The 15,474-nt window shown below is 35.0% G+C and overlaps 1 protein-coding gene and 1 non-coding gene across 3 annotated transcripts in view; both read right to left on the bottom strand.

Moving 5' to 3' along the window:
• Window positions 1–15,474, bottom strand: part of Otud4 (OTU deubiquitinase 4) — a 45,501-nt gene that overhangs the window by 16,611 nt on the left and 13,416 nt on the right. For both annotated transcript variants that reach the window (XM_047566727.1, XM_047566726.1), the window contains exons 4-13: window positions 13,693–13,739; window positions 12,886–12,958; window positions 11,636–11,717; window positions 8,213–8,345; window positions 4,956–5,010; window positions 4,596–4,713; window positions 4,341–4,405; window positions 1,625–1,719; window positions 580–683; window positions 279–465 (exon numbers count right to left, since the gene is read on the bottom strand). In XM_047566727.1, coding sequence (XP_047422683.1) covers window positions 279–465; window positions 580–683; window positions 1,625–1,719; window positions 4,341–4,405; window positions 4,596–4,713; window positions 4,956–5,010; window positions 8,213–8,345; window positions 11,636–11,717; window positions 12,886–12,958; window positions 13,693–13,739 — 959 coding nt within the window. The remainder of the gene's footprint in view (window positions 1–278; window positions 466–579; window positions 684–1,624; window positions 1,720–4,340; window positions 4,406–4,595; window positions 4,714–4,955; window positions 5,011–8,212; window positions 8,346–11,635; window positions 11,718–12,885; window positions 12,959–13,692; window positions 13,740–15,474) is intronic.
• Window positions 14,109–14,184, bottom strand: Trnat-cgu (transfer RNA threonine (anticodon CGU)). Its single transcript has one exon. It is a non-coding gene; the product is annotated as a tRNA-Thr (tRNA).

Consider the following 15,474-nt stretch of genomic DNA (forward strand, 5'->3'; position numbering starts at 1 on the left):
AAATACCAAAATAAGATTTGGCTAAAGTAAGAACTCCCAATCCATTTGAAAAAAATTTTAAAATATAGACCTTTTCTCCTACAATAGTATCTTGACTTTGTTTAAAGAGGATTATAAAGAAATGAAATCCTTGCATGGTGTTTTGCCAATACTTTTAATACTACACTACAAACAAATATATAAGTAAAAAGTTGTAACTATTTAAAAGCAGGCAATGTGGCAAATACAAGAAATGCCTCTCACCTGACTGCCACTTCTCTTACATTCAGGAAGGTTACCTTATGATCTGTGAGGGTGTCCTGCTAAGATTTTTGTGCTCACTGGAGGATTTCTGAGACTGGGTCCCTGAAGAATGACTAGAGAACGCGTGTTGTCTTACTCCTGAAGGATGCTGCAGGCGAGGAGGTAGTGCTGATGGGGCTTTTATTGGCTTGCTTGGATTCTTTGGCCCTCTGTAATCCATGTCTGTGGCAAGAACCCAAAACATCTCATAGATTTTCCTATTTAAACAACCGCAAATACTGCAATCCCTACCCGCCCCCCTACCCCGCAAAAAAAGACAACTTGATGTGCTCCTACCAGAATGAAAATTTTGTCCGGAAGTAGAAGGTTTTTTCATCTTCTTTCCTGACACTGTGTTCCAGCTTTCTGGGGCAGTTGCTTTGAGGTTCTTCGGTGTAGATCTTCATAAGGAAGAAAAAGACTTTAATAACTTAAAATATTCCTAGTTATACTCAAAACAAAATTCTACATAAACATTTTATTGTCAACAGGTAAAATTTTCTAGTTTCTTATATCAAAAGCAAATCAGAATTCAACTACAAACAACATTTTGCAATCCTGACTTAATTCTAATAAAATAAAATGACGTATGTTAAAAATATGTACTTCCTACAACATGGAAGATTAAAAGGCCTTAAATACAGTTTAAGCAGAAGACTATAAACTTAAGGAATGATATTATGCCATTCTACTGCCTAATGGTACTGAAAACATCTATTAGAGAAATGGTGTGATGTTTGGATTTGCTTTAAATATTCCAATTTCATTCCTATTTAAATAATAAAGTATTAGAGAGAGTAATTAGAAAAGATTGTCAAATGCTGCTGAGTTGCTGAAACTGGGTATTGGTGCTCTGTTATATCCTTCTTACATTTATGTATGCTTAAAATTTTCTGTAGTAAAGCTTAAGGTATGATTTTACCACCTTTTTCTCTAATAAAGGCAGCAGCAACCCGAAAAAAAGGTGCTGTTTAAACATCAAGTCAACAGCACTTCACTTATTCTACCCGAAAGACATTTCCTACAGATGCAAAGCAAAACTAAATGAAAGCAGAAATGAACATGCTCCCCACTCTCCAAAGCTCCTATTTTACAATGCAGTTTCTCAAATTGCCTTTCTGTACAGGCAATAAAACAAGTATTCTTTATTTAAAAGTTGCAACCTGGAAAACAGTCAATTAGAACTCAAACTATTTTTCTAAAGATCTGACTGAATACACTTTTTGTACATGGGCAATACCTTTCATTGAATTTGCAAAGACACAGGAATATTTAGAAATGTTCATAGTTACATCAAGCTAAATGGAAGCAGCAATAATGTCTGCTGAAGGGTAGTACATACTTTTTTCCTAGTTCTTCAACCAAAACTGGTCCATTTTCAGAGTGTACCCCTTGAATGTCTGCATTAAAAAATTTTCCATTGTGATCCAACCTAACCTGTTGAACAATGGCAGAAATAAAAATCAGTTACCTGCTTCATTTGTATTCGTGACCAGTTTTTTTTATTCTATCTTTTGATTAAAGAGAAAATAAACATTTTCTGGGAACTCTCAGCACCCAGACCTCCATCACACTTATATCTAAAAGAAAAGCTTTGTTTATCCTTCCAAAATTTTTCTAGGTTGGTTTTATTATACACAGTTGAAGGAGAAGCTAGAGTACAATCTATTGAAGCTCCAAACAAGAGATAAGACACAACAAGCCTGCCCTGGATCTGAACACATGCCTGTGGCACCACATGCCTGGGCTTCCACAGCAACTATTATTATAGTTATGAGAATCTTCCCATTTTTCTGATATTAAAAAGTGTAACTCAGGGTTAGGGAGATAGCTCAGCTGGTAGAGTGCTTGCCTTGCAAGCACAAGGTCCTGAGTTCAATCCCCAGTACCGCAAAAAAAAAAAAGATACTAAAAATGTGTAACTCTGACTTTCTTTCTCCCTAAAAATAGATATGTCAACTATTCTATAACATGCAATTGGTAATATCCAACAGTAGTGACAAAAGAATAAGCCTTAAGGTTTGCTACTACAGTCAAACAGCACACACTGAACTATACGCCTGTCAATCACTGCACTGGTAGCAATATATACATGGTACTACTTTAAGCAACCTCCTACCTTTATGAGATCAACAATCCCCAAATTGATATTTCATTCCTTCTTAATAACAAGAACATTTTCCTTTCTTCAAAAGATTAAATTCTTATCTTCATCAAGAATTTAAGCCACATCTGATTACACACCTGAGTCATCTTATTTTCTTAAAGATTTTATCCAATTTATCCAATTGTTTTATCCAAATTAAACAAACAGGAGAAACAAAAATAAAACACTCCAAAATGGAAAAACTACTTCACCATTTATTTTATCAATATTTACTTTGCCAAAATGTACCTTTAACCTCAAAGGAACGATGCTCGATTTACAGTAACAAGTATCACAATTTTACCAAGACAGCATTAAGATAAACGATCATCTCTTCTCTGCTAAGTGGGTAGGGAGGGAGGCCTCGAAGATCTTAAGTTTACTCTTCTTATTCTCTTTCAAGTTTTCCAAGACAGTATAGTAAGAGCTTCCTCAACTGTTGTACAATTAGAGCACATTTCTGACAATTCCATATGCAAACATTGAAAGGAATTATGTCCTCTTCCTCTTCAGATTCCAAGTACACCAGAACAGAATACCATTAAAAGTTCTGAAGGTTAAACTCCACCACTGATGCCCCAGATATAACCCAATTTATCATAAGATAAATGAGTACTTCCTCTACAAGTCAAGAAAAAATGCCTGTCAAAGGCTGCTTTAAAAGCAGCACTTTTTAACCTGGAGTGATGACACCACTTGAAATCCCAGCTACCTGAGAGGCTGAAATAAGAGGATCACAAATTTCCACTCTTGGCAACATAATAAGACCATGTCTCAAAATTAAATTTTAAAAAGGTTTGAGGATATTGGTGGTTGAGTGGCCCCCAGGTTCAATCCCCAGTACCACAAAAAACAAGTACAGAGACAACACTTTTGATGGAGACCATTTCTGATGAGAAATTAACTTCCGCATAGTATGTGTGTGTGTTTCAAAATAACAGCACTTTTCCATAAACAAAGCACAGGATCTCTCCAGCCTCAGCATTACTGAGACTTTGAACTAGATCATTCTTGGTTGGGGGCGGGGAGAGGTATCCCAGAGCACTGTTAAGATGTTTGGCCACTTCTTTGGCCTCCACCCACTAGATGTCAGTAGCACCCTCTCAGTTTCAACTAAAAAAAAGTCTCCAGACTCTGTTAAATGTACCCTGGAGAGTGAGTGGGCCAAATCACCCCACAGTGAGAAACACAGATCCTGTCCAACTTTTCCCATTAACCACCAGCTACTCAAATCCAGTGCAGTAACTTATTCAAAACAAAAAGCTAATAATTAATCTTAAGGCTCTTCCTTCTTCCTTACTCCAACAGGAAAACATTATACATCAAAAATCTTCCAGGAAGATTTTCATAAACCAAACAAACTGACCCACAAAGTCAAGTTTGAATCAGTTCTCCAATTGTAATAAAAATACCTAAACATCTCAAATGTTACTGTTTCTTCTTGTTCCTTTGGTAGTGGGGATTGAACCCAGGGTCCTGCCCATGCTAGGCAAGGGCTCTTCCTTTGGGCTACAACTCCAGACATTTTTTCATTTTGTTTTGAGACAGGGTCTTCACTAAGTTGCCGATGCTAACCTTTAACTTGCAATCCTCCTAGCTCAAGTGTCCTGAGTTACTGGTGTTTCCAGGTGTGCACAATCACACCCAGTTTATTATTACTTCTTTGAACCGAGTAATCCCAACAGCCAAATTCTTTTAAAATATCATGTACTGGAATACTACAGTTCAAGATACAAATTTGAGTATTTAAATATCAAAAAGCTAACCACTTGCGACCTATCAAAATGTATACATGATAAATATATTCTGAAATCCAAATTAGTAAGACATTCAAACCTCAAGATGTTTTCTTGGATCCTATTAGAAAAAGCAATATTCAAGTAAAATATTTTCTTTTATACAAATTGCTTACTTGGCATTTATCTCCAACTTCATATTGTAAACCAGCAGCAATGGAATAATCACGTTTTTGTTGAGCTGTAAAAAATAATAGTATCAAGTGTAATTAATTATTTTCAGAAAGCAATTTTAGGGGGCTGGGGAGATAGCTCAGTCAGTAGAGTGCTTGCCTTGTAAGCACAAGGCCCTGGGTTTGATCCCTAGCACCCAAAAAAAAAAAAAAAAAAAAAGAAAGCAATTTTAGCAAAAATTCAGATTTTTAACTCACCTTGTTTAGACTTTAGCCAAATTTCATACTCGACATTTCTATACACTGCTGGGTTAAGTGACTTAAGAACCTTTCTAGACAAAGGCAGACGAGAAGAGCTCCCATTGTTCTTCTGGTGCTAAACAAACAAAATCAGGAAGTCCAATCAACACAGAAATATTTCTGAAAACATTTTTGTTATAGAATCTATATACAAGAGTAAAATCTAATAATTTTAAAACTTCAAAAAATTAGGAAGCACTCAACAAAATTTCTTGCTGAAAAGATATTCCTAACTCTACTGAAAATAACTCAGAAAAAAAGCCTATGAATTCATATTTTTATATTGAAGAACAAGTTAAAACCATTTTTAAAAAATACCTCATCGCCTGACAAAGGCTTAAATCCATTGACATCATTAGCAGTAGTTTTACTCCTACAAAGAAAGAAATACAACCATAATTAGGAACAGAAAAATTTATTTGCATGCGATTAACTTTTACCTCACCTCAAAATCTAAAAAGCTGGAGCCATACTCCAGCAAGTTCATACAAATTTTAGCATAAGTATGCAATACAAAAATGTATATATAATATGTGTGCATCTATATGATAGAAGTCCAAGAACAGAAATAATTCTTAAAGGTTCAGTAATCTACAACAACAACAAAGAAATATACTGTAGTAACAAGGTGGACAAATGTGAAATAACAATATCCTTTCTATATACAGGGAGTCCTTTCTATAAACAGGGAAGGCCCACTTTAAAAACGAACAAAAAAAACCAACCACTCCAAACAAAGTTAACTAAGGGAGGATTCACAACCAACCATTTCATTAAAAACACAATATAGCCCAGCCAACTGGAGGCTCAGGCAGGAGGATCTCAAGTTTGAGGTCAGCCTCAGTAACTTATCAAGACCCTGTCTCAAAACATAACAAGGATTGAGAATGTAGATTCAATCCCCAGTAACTTTAAAAAATAAAATAATGTTTTAAAAAATGCTCCACTGTTTGAAGTAGTCTACATCAGTGTTCAACACAACCTAAGAGCCATCATCTGAATTCACTGTAGCATGCATACCTATGCATCTTACATTCATTAACTCAAGTATCTGAGCGCCTACTTGCCAGGCACTATAATCAAGGGGCTAAGGTCCTGCAATGAACGAACAAAAACTACACCTACGTGAAATGTACAATGCCATGAGAATATATTAAATGTTGGTAAGTACTACTAAGGGAGAAGACAGGAAAAACTGTTTATTCTGCAATGGAGGCTCAAAATAATAAAAAATAAAATGAGAAATGAGGAACGGTCTTGATAAAATTTATTTTTCTTTTTCTGTGATGCTGGGGACTGAACCCAGGGCCTTCTGTATGCTAGGCAAGGACTCTACCAACTGAGCTACATTCCCAGCCCTGAATGTCTTTTTGAATAAAGACAGACAGTGGGACAACAAACCATAAACCTATTGAGTATTCTAGGCAGCTAAAACAGAACATGCAAAGGCCCTGAACTGTGGACCATGGCTGGTGAGGCTAAAACAGAATGAAGACAGGATGCACGGAGATGAGGTAAGAGAGGTCTGCCTGCATCTACACCCACACGCACTCTTCTGGCCTACAAATCCACTTCAATACTTCAATCTCTAATTTTCAGGATACTTTCCAAAACTTCACCCTTACACTCAGCAATATTCTTAAGATTAGACTAGAAAGTCAGATGTAATTTCCAGTACTTCAGAACCCACCTATTGGAATGTGAAACAAATCCAGGCACAAGAGTATAGTCCTCCTTGGTTCTCTCCATTATGGCTACCTATACTGCCATTGTAATACAGAATTCTTCCCTAACAGAAGCCTGTCATCCCTATTTAGACATAAAAGAAATTTTAATAAGACAACAGAAAATCTTATTTGTCTTTAATTTTTTAGTTGTAGGTGGATACCATACCTTTATTTGTTTACTTTTATGCAGTACTGAGGATCGCACCCACTGCCTCACCCATGCTAGGCAAGTGCTCTACCACTGAGCTACAATCTCAGACCAGATAATCATATTTCAAGAGCTACAATAGTACCATATAAAAGAAACACTGAGCATGATAACATGCAAATCTTCTCACACACCTACTCCACCTCCCCTAGTAAACTCTCCAGCCTTCTCTCCATACTTCCCCCGCCAACTGCCATCCCTGAGTCGCTTCTTATACTATTAACTGCAATAGAACCACAAAGGAATATACTAGAAGTACCTCTCACTCCAACCACAGGTAATAAGCTAAAACAAGCCAGTCATTCTCCCAATTTCTCCTATGCTCAATGACACATCTTAATTAGGTGTCTAGAAATAACTATGAAGCAGAATCTCTCTCTGGGCATATTTAGTATATTCAAGGATTAAACTTATAATGGTAAACACTGAAATTTTAAGGAAATGGTCATAAAATTTTCAATAGTGATCAGAAAATTTTAATTCAACAAATGAATAAAATTCAAATCCAGATATACACATACACACCCACACATATGCATCTATTTTTAAAATATTTTTGTCATAAAGAATTAGTTATTGGGGGTGATGGGAATGGGAAAGACAGTAGAGTAAATTGGACCTATCTTTCCTATATTCATATATGAATACACCACCAGTGAAATCCACATCATGTACAACCACAAGAATGGGATCCTAATTAAAATAAATTATACTCCATGTATGTACAATGTCAAAACACACTCTGTCATCTATATCTAAAAAGAACAAAAAAAAGAATTAGAAATACTAAGGCTTAAGTTCCATTTCTATCTCCATATTCTAAGTGTATAATGCTCCAAGTAGAATATGCTTAACTCTCATATAATAGGAATATACTTTCATTTTAATGAGAATGTAATAGGACTAAACTTCTTAATATTGTTGACAAAAACTAATACATACTGGATATACTACCTAGGAACTAGGTTTATGTACCTTATAACTCATTTACATATCATTTAATTCTCACAAATTCTCTCCTTTAAGGATACACTGAAATACTCTCACTTTATAGGTACAGAAAAGACGTTTTTGTAGAGAACGTAAGTAAGTTGCCTCAAGCCAAGTCACTTAGCACGTAATCAGGACTGATACTACAGAGCTCAAGGTCTTTATCTGTATAGCCTGTGTAAAGAAAAAGAAGTCTCAGTGACTCACAACCTACACAGAGGGTTGTGTAGTAGCTCTTTACATACTCATAACCCCAAATGAGACTTTCATTATCTCAGAGGAGGCACTATCTAAGGAGAAATCATCAAAGCCAAAATGGCCATCGAACAAAGGACATGAAATGACTGACAGGTTAAAATCTTACACTACATACAAATATAGAGGACCAAATCTGTTCTACAGATACTCATCTAGATTATACACACAGAATTCTCATCAACCAAAATTGACTTTCAAATGAACAGCGCCATAATATAAGGTAAGTAAAATTAGTGTCAGAGAAAATTAGTGTCAGATAAAAAAAATTTCTATGGCAGATTGCAGTATTTTATGAATGTATTAACACCTTAAAATGTGAGAAAACACTATTAATTAAACTGTTTCTTTGTATGGCATAAGAAAGCTATTTTAGGATTTAAATTCATTCTTACTTGCAACTGTCATCCTCTGAATCGGATATTTCACTGTTGTTTTCATCAGTTACTTCAGAGGTGTCAAGTCCCATCATGATTTTGCTAACATCAGTCTTAAATACCTTCTCATACAGCAATTCATAAAGGAGAGCTGCAATTAATGAGATTTTATGCAATATAAGTACAAATATATTTTTTAAAAGGGAACAGGAAAAAATGTGTATTGCTCAGGCTTCTAAAATCTTAACTAGTGCTGGCAACATTTAGTCAGTTACAACATTTAGTCAGTTTTTTTTTAAAAAAAAAAAAAAAAATCACCAAGAATATAACTACAATTTTTCTGTACAGATATAAAAATTATGCAAACACTACCATTTTTAAAACTAACACTATACAAATGTCATCACAACTGTGAAACAAGTTTGATGAAGGAGATAATCATAAACACTGAGCAATTACTATATTCCACACACACTAAGTACTATATATCCTCAAATTTAATCTCAGCACATGAAGTACAGATGAGGAGACTGAGACTTACAGATGTCATGCACATGCTTAGTCATAAGAGGCTTTAATGGAACACAGACATGAGAAACATTAAGACTGATAGAGAGTAGGGTCCAATGACACAAGCCTATAATCCCAGTAGCTTAGGAGGCTGAGACAGAAGGATCACAAATTCAAAGCCAGTCTTAGCAATTTAGCAAGGCCCTAAGCAACAATGAGACCCCGTGTCTAAATAAAATTTTAAAAAATAAAATAAATAAATAAATAAAACTACCAAAGGGCTGGGAATGTGGCTCAGTGGTTAAGTGCCCCTGAGTTCAATCTCCAGTACCCCAAAAAAAAAAAAAAAAAAAAAAAAAGATTGCTAGAAAGAGGAATATAGAATAGCAAAGAGTACACTAGATTACTAGTTACAGGACCTGGATGCTAGTCTTAAGCCTTACTTTACCACCAACTACAACCTGAGACAAGGCACTTCTCAGGTGTCTATGAAATAAGATGTCTGACTATATAACCTAGCTCAATTGTATTTTTACATGAAGAACTAAAAAGAAACTGTTGCAGGGACTGGGGATAGAGCTCAGTGGTAGAGTGCATACTTTATCTTGTCATGTGCAAGTTTCTGGGCTTGGTCCTTAAAAGAGAGGGAAGGAGAAAGGGTTGATCAGAAAATGTATTCTCACAAACAGAGAAACAAAATGTATCCCATTTGTTTACAATAAAGATGAGAAAAAAAAAAAAGAAAAAAAGAAAATGTATTCTCAGCTGGAAATAGAGGCACAACACCTATAAATCCCAAATACTCTGGAGGCTGAGGCAGAAGTATGCCAACTTTGAGGCCAGCCTGGGCAACTCAGTGAGACCCTATCTCAAAAAAACTAAAAGGAAAAAAAAAAAAAAAAAAAAAACACTGGGGATGGAGCTTAGTGGCAGAGCACCTCTTGCTCAACCATGGTAACCCCCAACCCCTGCAACACATTTACACACAAAAAAACTACTCTATGAAGAAGTGTATTTAGACAACTTTGATTTAAAAAAAAAAAAAAAAAACTCAAAAATACATGAATTTTAAGACTCTCATTTGACTTTAATTATGGTGAGTTTTATCAAATAAAGTGCACCGAGAATTCAGGCACAATGGGAGCTCATCATCTAAATCAATCTCCTGAAAAACCAACTTCTCCCAGACCATCTACCTTCTAGATTCTGTAATAGGAGTGCTTACCACCCATCTTAGAAGTATAGCAATAGCGAGCTACAGGAGCTCAAAACTTTCCCAAAACTGAAATATCCAGACTTTGACTAGACAGAGGAAGGGAAGAAATAACCCAGGATGACAGTTAGACATTCCTATCTCAAAATGGAACTGAAATTTTAAAAATGTTACATATATCCTTTATTGGTCAATATTAGCTTAAAAACAAGGAGAAAAGCTAGGCACAGTGGTGCACACTAATAATCCCAGCAACCTGTAATCCCAGCTACTATGGCCTAAAGGATCTCAAGTTTGAGGTCAGCCTCAACAACTTAGTAAAATCCTGACTCAAAGTAAAAAGGGCTAGGGGCCAGGCAGTGGCTCACACCTGTAATCCCAGGAACCTGGGAAGTTAAGGCAGGAGGATCGCAAGTTCAAAGACAGCCTTAACAACCTAGGGAAGTCCTAAGAAATTTAGTGAGACCCTGTCTCAAAAAAAATAAAAAGGACTGGGTACGTGGCTCAGTGGTTAAACTACCCCTTGGTTTAATTCCAGGTACAAACAAAACAAAACAGGGAAATTGTTACATGCCTGGCACCACTCCTTTGTATGAGAAAATTGTGCTTTGTCACAACAGATGACTAGAGGTATAATGGTGGGAAGAAGCCATTTCTACTCTCTTAGAGCATCTTCCTCAAATAGTGGTAGAAGAAGGCAATTAATCCACTAGGAAATATTTGGGAAAATCTGGAGACATTTTTGATCGTCACAAGTGACTAAGAAAGTATAAGCGGCATCTACTGGGGGAAGGACAAGTATGCAGCGAAACACCCTAAACTGCACAGGACAGTAACACAACAGAAAACTATCTGACCCAGAATGTACACAGTGCCAAGGTTAAGAAATCCTACCTGAGGGGCTGCAAATTAGTGCAGCCACTCTGGAAAGCAGTGTGGAGATTCCTTAGAAAATTTGGAATGAACCCACCATTTGACCCAGCTATCCCACTCCTTGGCCTATACCCAAAGGACTTAAAATCAGCATACTACAGAGATGCAGCCACATCAATGTTCATAGCTGCTCAATTCACAATAGCCAGATTGTGGAACCAACCTAGATGTCCTTCAATTGATGAATGGATAAAGAAACTGTTCTGTGTGTGTGTGTGTGTGTGTGTGTGTGTGTGTGTGTGTATATACATATATATATATATAAAATGGAATATTACTCAGCTATAAAGAAGAATAAAATTATGGCATTTGCAGGCAAATGGATGAAATTGGAGAATATCATGCTAAGTGAGATAAGCCAATCTCAAAAAACCAAAGGACGAATGATGTCGCTGATAAGCGGATGATGACACATAATGGGGGGGTGGGACGGGAGCAAGAATGGAGGAAGGAGGGACTGTATAGAGGGAAAAGAGGGGTGGGAAGGAACAAATAACAGAATGAATCAAACATCATTATCCTATGTAAATGTGTGATTACACAAATGGTATGCTGTTACTCCATGTACAAACAGAAACAACATGTATCCCATTTGTTTACAATAAAAATAAATAAAAATTTAAAAAAAAGGAAATCCTACCTGAGAGCCAAAAATAATCAAATCCTTGATTTGCTAACTCATTCAAATGTTTAAGCTACACACTAACTTCTCTAAAAAAAAAAACCTTGTAAATCCTTACAGCTTAGGAATAAAATTTTCTATATAAATACACCGTGATACTTACATTGACACATAGCAGAGCTATCTTTATACTTTATGGGATAGACAATATCATAATGATTTCCATTCGAAAAACACAGTAACACCTGAAAGGGAAAAACAAGACATGTTTCAGCCTCATTCAACATTTACAAATCAACTTCTATCTGCAATGCCTCTGTATTACTGTATCATTTGCAAATAAAAAGTATTTCAGAAGCAACCTAAAGTTCCCATGTTGTTAAACTATACTACTCCCAGAGGCAATACAGCCATTAAATCACTAAGTTCTTAATGACATACAGAAATTTTACAGAATCACTACCTGTTTTAGCTCTGCACACACAAATACAATATATGAAAATATTTCAATTACTTAAAAACAAAGCGAAAAGACCATTTAAAAAAAAAAATTCCAAAACCTTGGTAATGGTAACCTTTAAGAGACAGAATCAAAAACAATATTTTTCTGCTTCTTTACAACTTTAGTACTTTTTAAATACTCAGTTAATAATGAATAGAGAAATTTATTCAAAAACTGCAGCTGTACAGCCCAGCTCCATAGCAAAGACCATATAAAGGTATTAGTTCACTCTCTTCCCCTTCCTACCACAAGTACAGTGGTACACAAGTCCCTTCAACTTGGACTGCAGTTCACAAAGAGCAAATTAAAAGAAAAATTCACTTAAAATAGTTGATTTTTCTTGCTTTTTGGTTCATGAAATTTTTCCATTGTTTCTGCTTTATGAGCAGATGACATATTAACACCCTTGCCACTTAAACTATCTTTACAATGGGAAATACATGATTACGAAAGAATTTCTGGATGTAAAGTAGTCTACTTTCACAAATTATTTTACTATTTAACATTTATACTGACACCAAACAATAGTAACAACCCAGTTCATCATATACACAAGTGATATAATTTTTTTCAGTGTCCCTACTAAAATTACTTAAGCAGGTTCAATACAATAATGGAGGAAATACAAAATAATGACTCAATGATGATTAATATCTCCTTAAGAAACTCAGAATACCGGGCTGGGGAGATAGCTCAGTTGGTTGAGTGCTTGCCTAGCAAGCACAAGGCCCTGGGTTCAATCCCCAGCACCGCAAAAAAAAAAAAGAAAAAGAAACTCAGAATACCATATTTTTATAACCTTCACACAAAAATATCCCAAAAAGTCATTTATAATTACACTGTAGTAGGTCAAGGTAGTAACTTAGTGGTTCTTTTACTTAAATCCTTTACAAACACTGAAAAATTCTTACCTTTTCAGGAAAATTATTTTCAGTTACTTGTGAAGGAGAAACATTTGGTTCCCGATAAATTACAAAATCTTTCCTGAAAATAAAATTTAGAAATTACTTTTAAAGGAATATGCTTCATGAATTTAAATTTAATAATTCATTCATCAATGCACTTATGGAAAATCTAATAAGTGTCAGGTAATGTTCTAGACACTGGAAAGAGTAGCAAAAAGAGATAGTAATGATATAACTAAGAAGCAAAATACCCATATAAAAGTATCTTTACCAGAAAATAAAATTTCATATATAATTCTGATTGTTTATGTGTACGAGTGTTACACACATACACAAAACTTCAAACATGATTCTAAAGGGAGACATAGAACTCACAGAAGTTGTAAAGAGAAAAACCTAAACATTTGAATAGAAAAAGCTAAGTACTGATCTGCTCCTTTATATGGGGTATAGGTAGTAGAACTGAATAACAACACACCTGTTTTTTAGCTCTAATCTACTGGCTATTCAATGTTACTGGCCTAAGAAACTAGATTATTTCTCTATAAGGTTGATAAGGGCTATTTTATAGGCAGAGCAAGAAAAATTTCTGTATCCTTTCCCAAAAATATTTTGATAATTAAAACTTCTAAATCTTGTCAACTTAAAGTCAAAATCTAATTGATGCAATACACACACATACACACACACAAAATTAGGATGTTTTAGGTCCATGTGTAAAAACAGCCTTGCTATTTTAACACTTTTAATAGAATGGAATATATTAATTTCACAGTGATTTTATGTTTTTACTTATGCTATTACAGTGTTTACCTGTACATAAGAGAAAGGGCACTTATTTCCACTTGTCCTACCCATTCCTGTATCAAAGATAATAAAAAAAGGAAGCACATGAGAGCATTACAGATTTTATAATATACTTTATACAACACGCTATTCATACCCATTATACAACACAGCTAATAAGTTTTTATTGTGAGTATCGTTACGTAATGAAGACCTTTATATAAAACAGGTCAAAATCACACGAGTCTATTAAATTAAAAAATAAAGTCAGTAATAAATCTACTTGTGTAAAACAATCAAAAAGGTATACTTATCTGTATGTATGAATATGTATGCATAGAAGGAAACTGAAAAGATGCATTTTACTTAAACTGACAGTAGAGAAGAAATTCAAGATGAAGAAAGAAGCATTTTCATCCTTTTTTTTTTTTTTTTTTTTTTTTTGGCGGTGCTGGGGATTGAACCCAGGGCCTTGTGCTTACGAGGCAGGCACTCTACCAACTGAGCTATATCCCAGCCCCATCCTTTATCCTTTACACAGCTATACTTTAAAATCTTTTAACAGGAACTTTGAAACTTGGAATTAGTAAAGACTGGGATCACTGAAAACAATGAGCTATGGTAAACGAACAGTGACATTTCTTCCTTACAGGAAGAAAAAACTGAGATAAGGAAAAAATGTTAGCCAAAGTTTTCATCTCAGAAAAGGACAATCTTGCCCAGTGTGGTGAAGCATCACTGTAATTGGCACAATTTTGGGGAGGCTGAGGTAGAAGAATTCAAATTTAAAGGCAGCCTAAGCAATTCAGATGAGAACCTGTCTTAAAATAAAAATATAACAAGGGCTGGAGGACAGAGCTCAGTGGTGGAATGCCTTTGGTTCAATCCCCAGTACCACAAAGAAAAGAAAGAGTTCATTTTAATAGTTTTTAAAAGTTGGCTTTCATTTTCAAAATGAAACAGGTGCCATATATTAAAATAGATTTCTTAAAATAGGCCTCAGCCCAACAATCACGGCTTCTCACAAACTGCTGCAAGTGACACCTACTGGCCTACAGGAAATCCACTGATATGTTTAGATCACAATGCAAAGTGTTTAGATCAACAAACACAAACTACTTTTTTTTTTAATTTAGATCACTTTAAAAAATGGAAAAATCTACCAGAAACAACAAAATGTGACTTCTCATGAGAATAATACTATTAAATAATAATACTTTTTTATAAGTCACTTTCAAAATGTATTCTGTTGTGGTCCAGTTAAGTAAACAATGGATATCATAAAACATTCTCTTCTGCCTTAACCAAGATCAGTCATTAATTATTAATAGAAAACGAATCCATGTTCTACGACTACTACCTTCCAACTTAAAGCTGTTAATTCCACTTAACATTTTCCATGTTGTTTGATACACAACTTTCTCATGGGTGAGAGAAAAGAGTTACTGCCAAATCTGTTTTAACTAATGAACCACACCACATTACATCAAAACTACATAATTTACATTTTCTGAAATCATCATCAAAATTAAACTATTCCTTAAAAGATACTATTAGGAAAATGAAAAGCTAAGAAGAAGCTGGAAGAAAACATTTGCAAAATACACAGCCAATGCAGGACTTATTGTTGTTAATTTACTAAGACCAACAACAATAAAAAATGGGCAATATCAACATTTCCCAAGCAAAGACATACAGATGGCAAATAAGCACATAAAAAGATACTCAACATCATTAGAAAAATGTTAATCAAAATCACTGTGAGCACTGGCAAAGATGTGAATGCACTGGAATTCTCACATATTGCTG

Source organism: Sciurus carolinensis, chromosome 10, assembly GCF_902686445.1.
Source record: "Sciurus carolinensis chromosome 10, mSciCar1.2, whole genome shotgun sequence".
Lineage (NCBI taxonomy): Eukaryota > Metazoa > Chordata > Mammalia > Rodentia > Sciuridae > Sciurus > Sciurus carolinensis.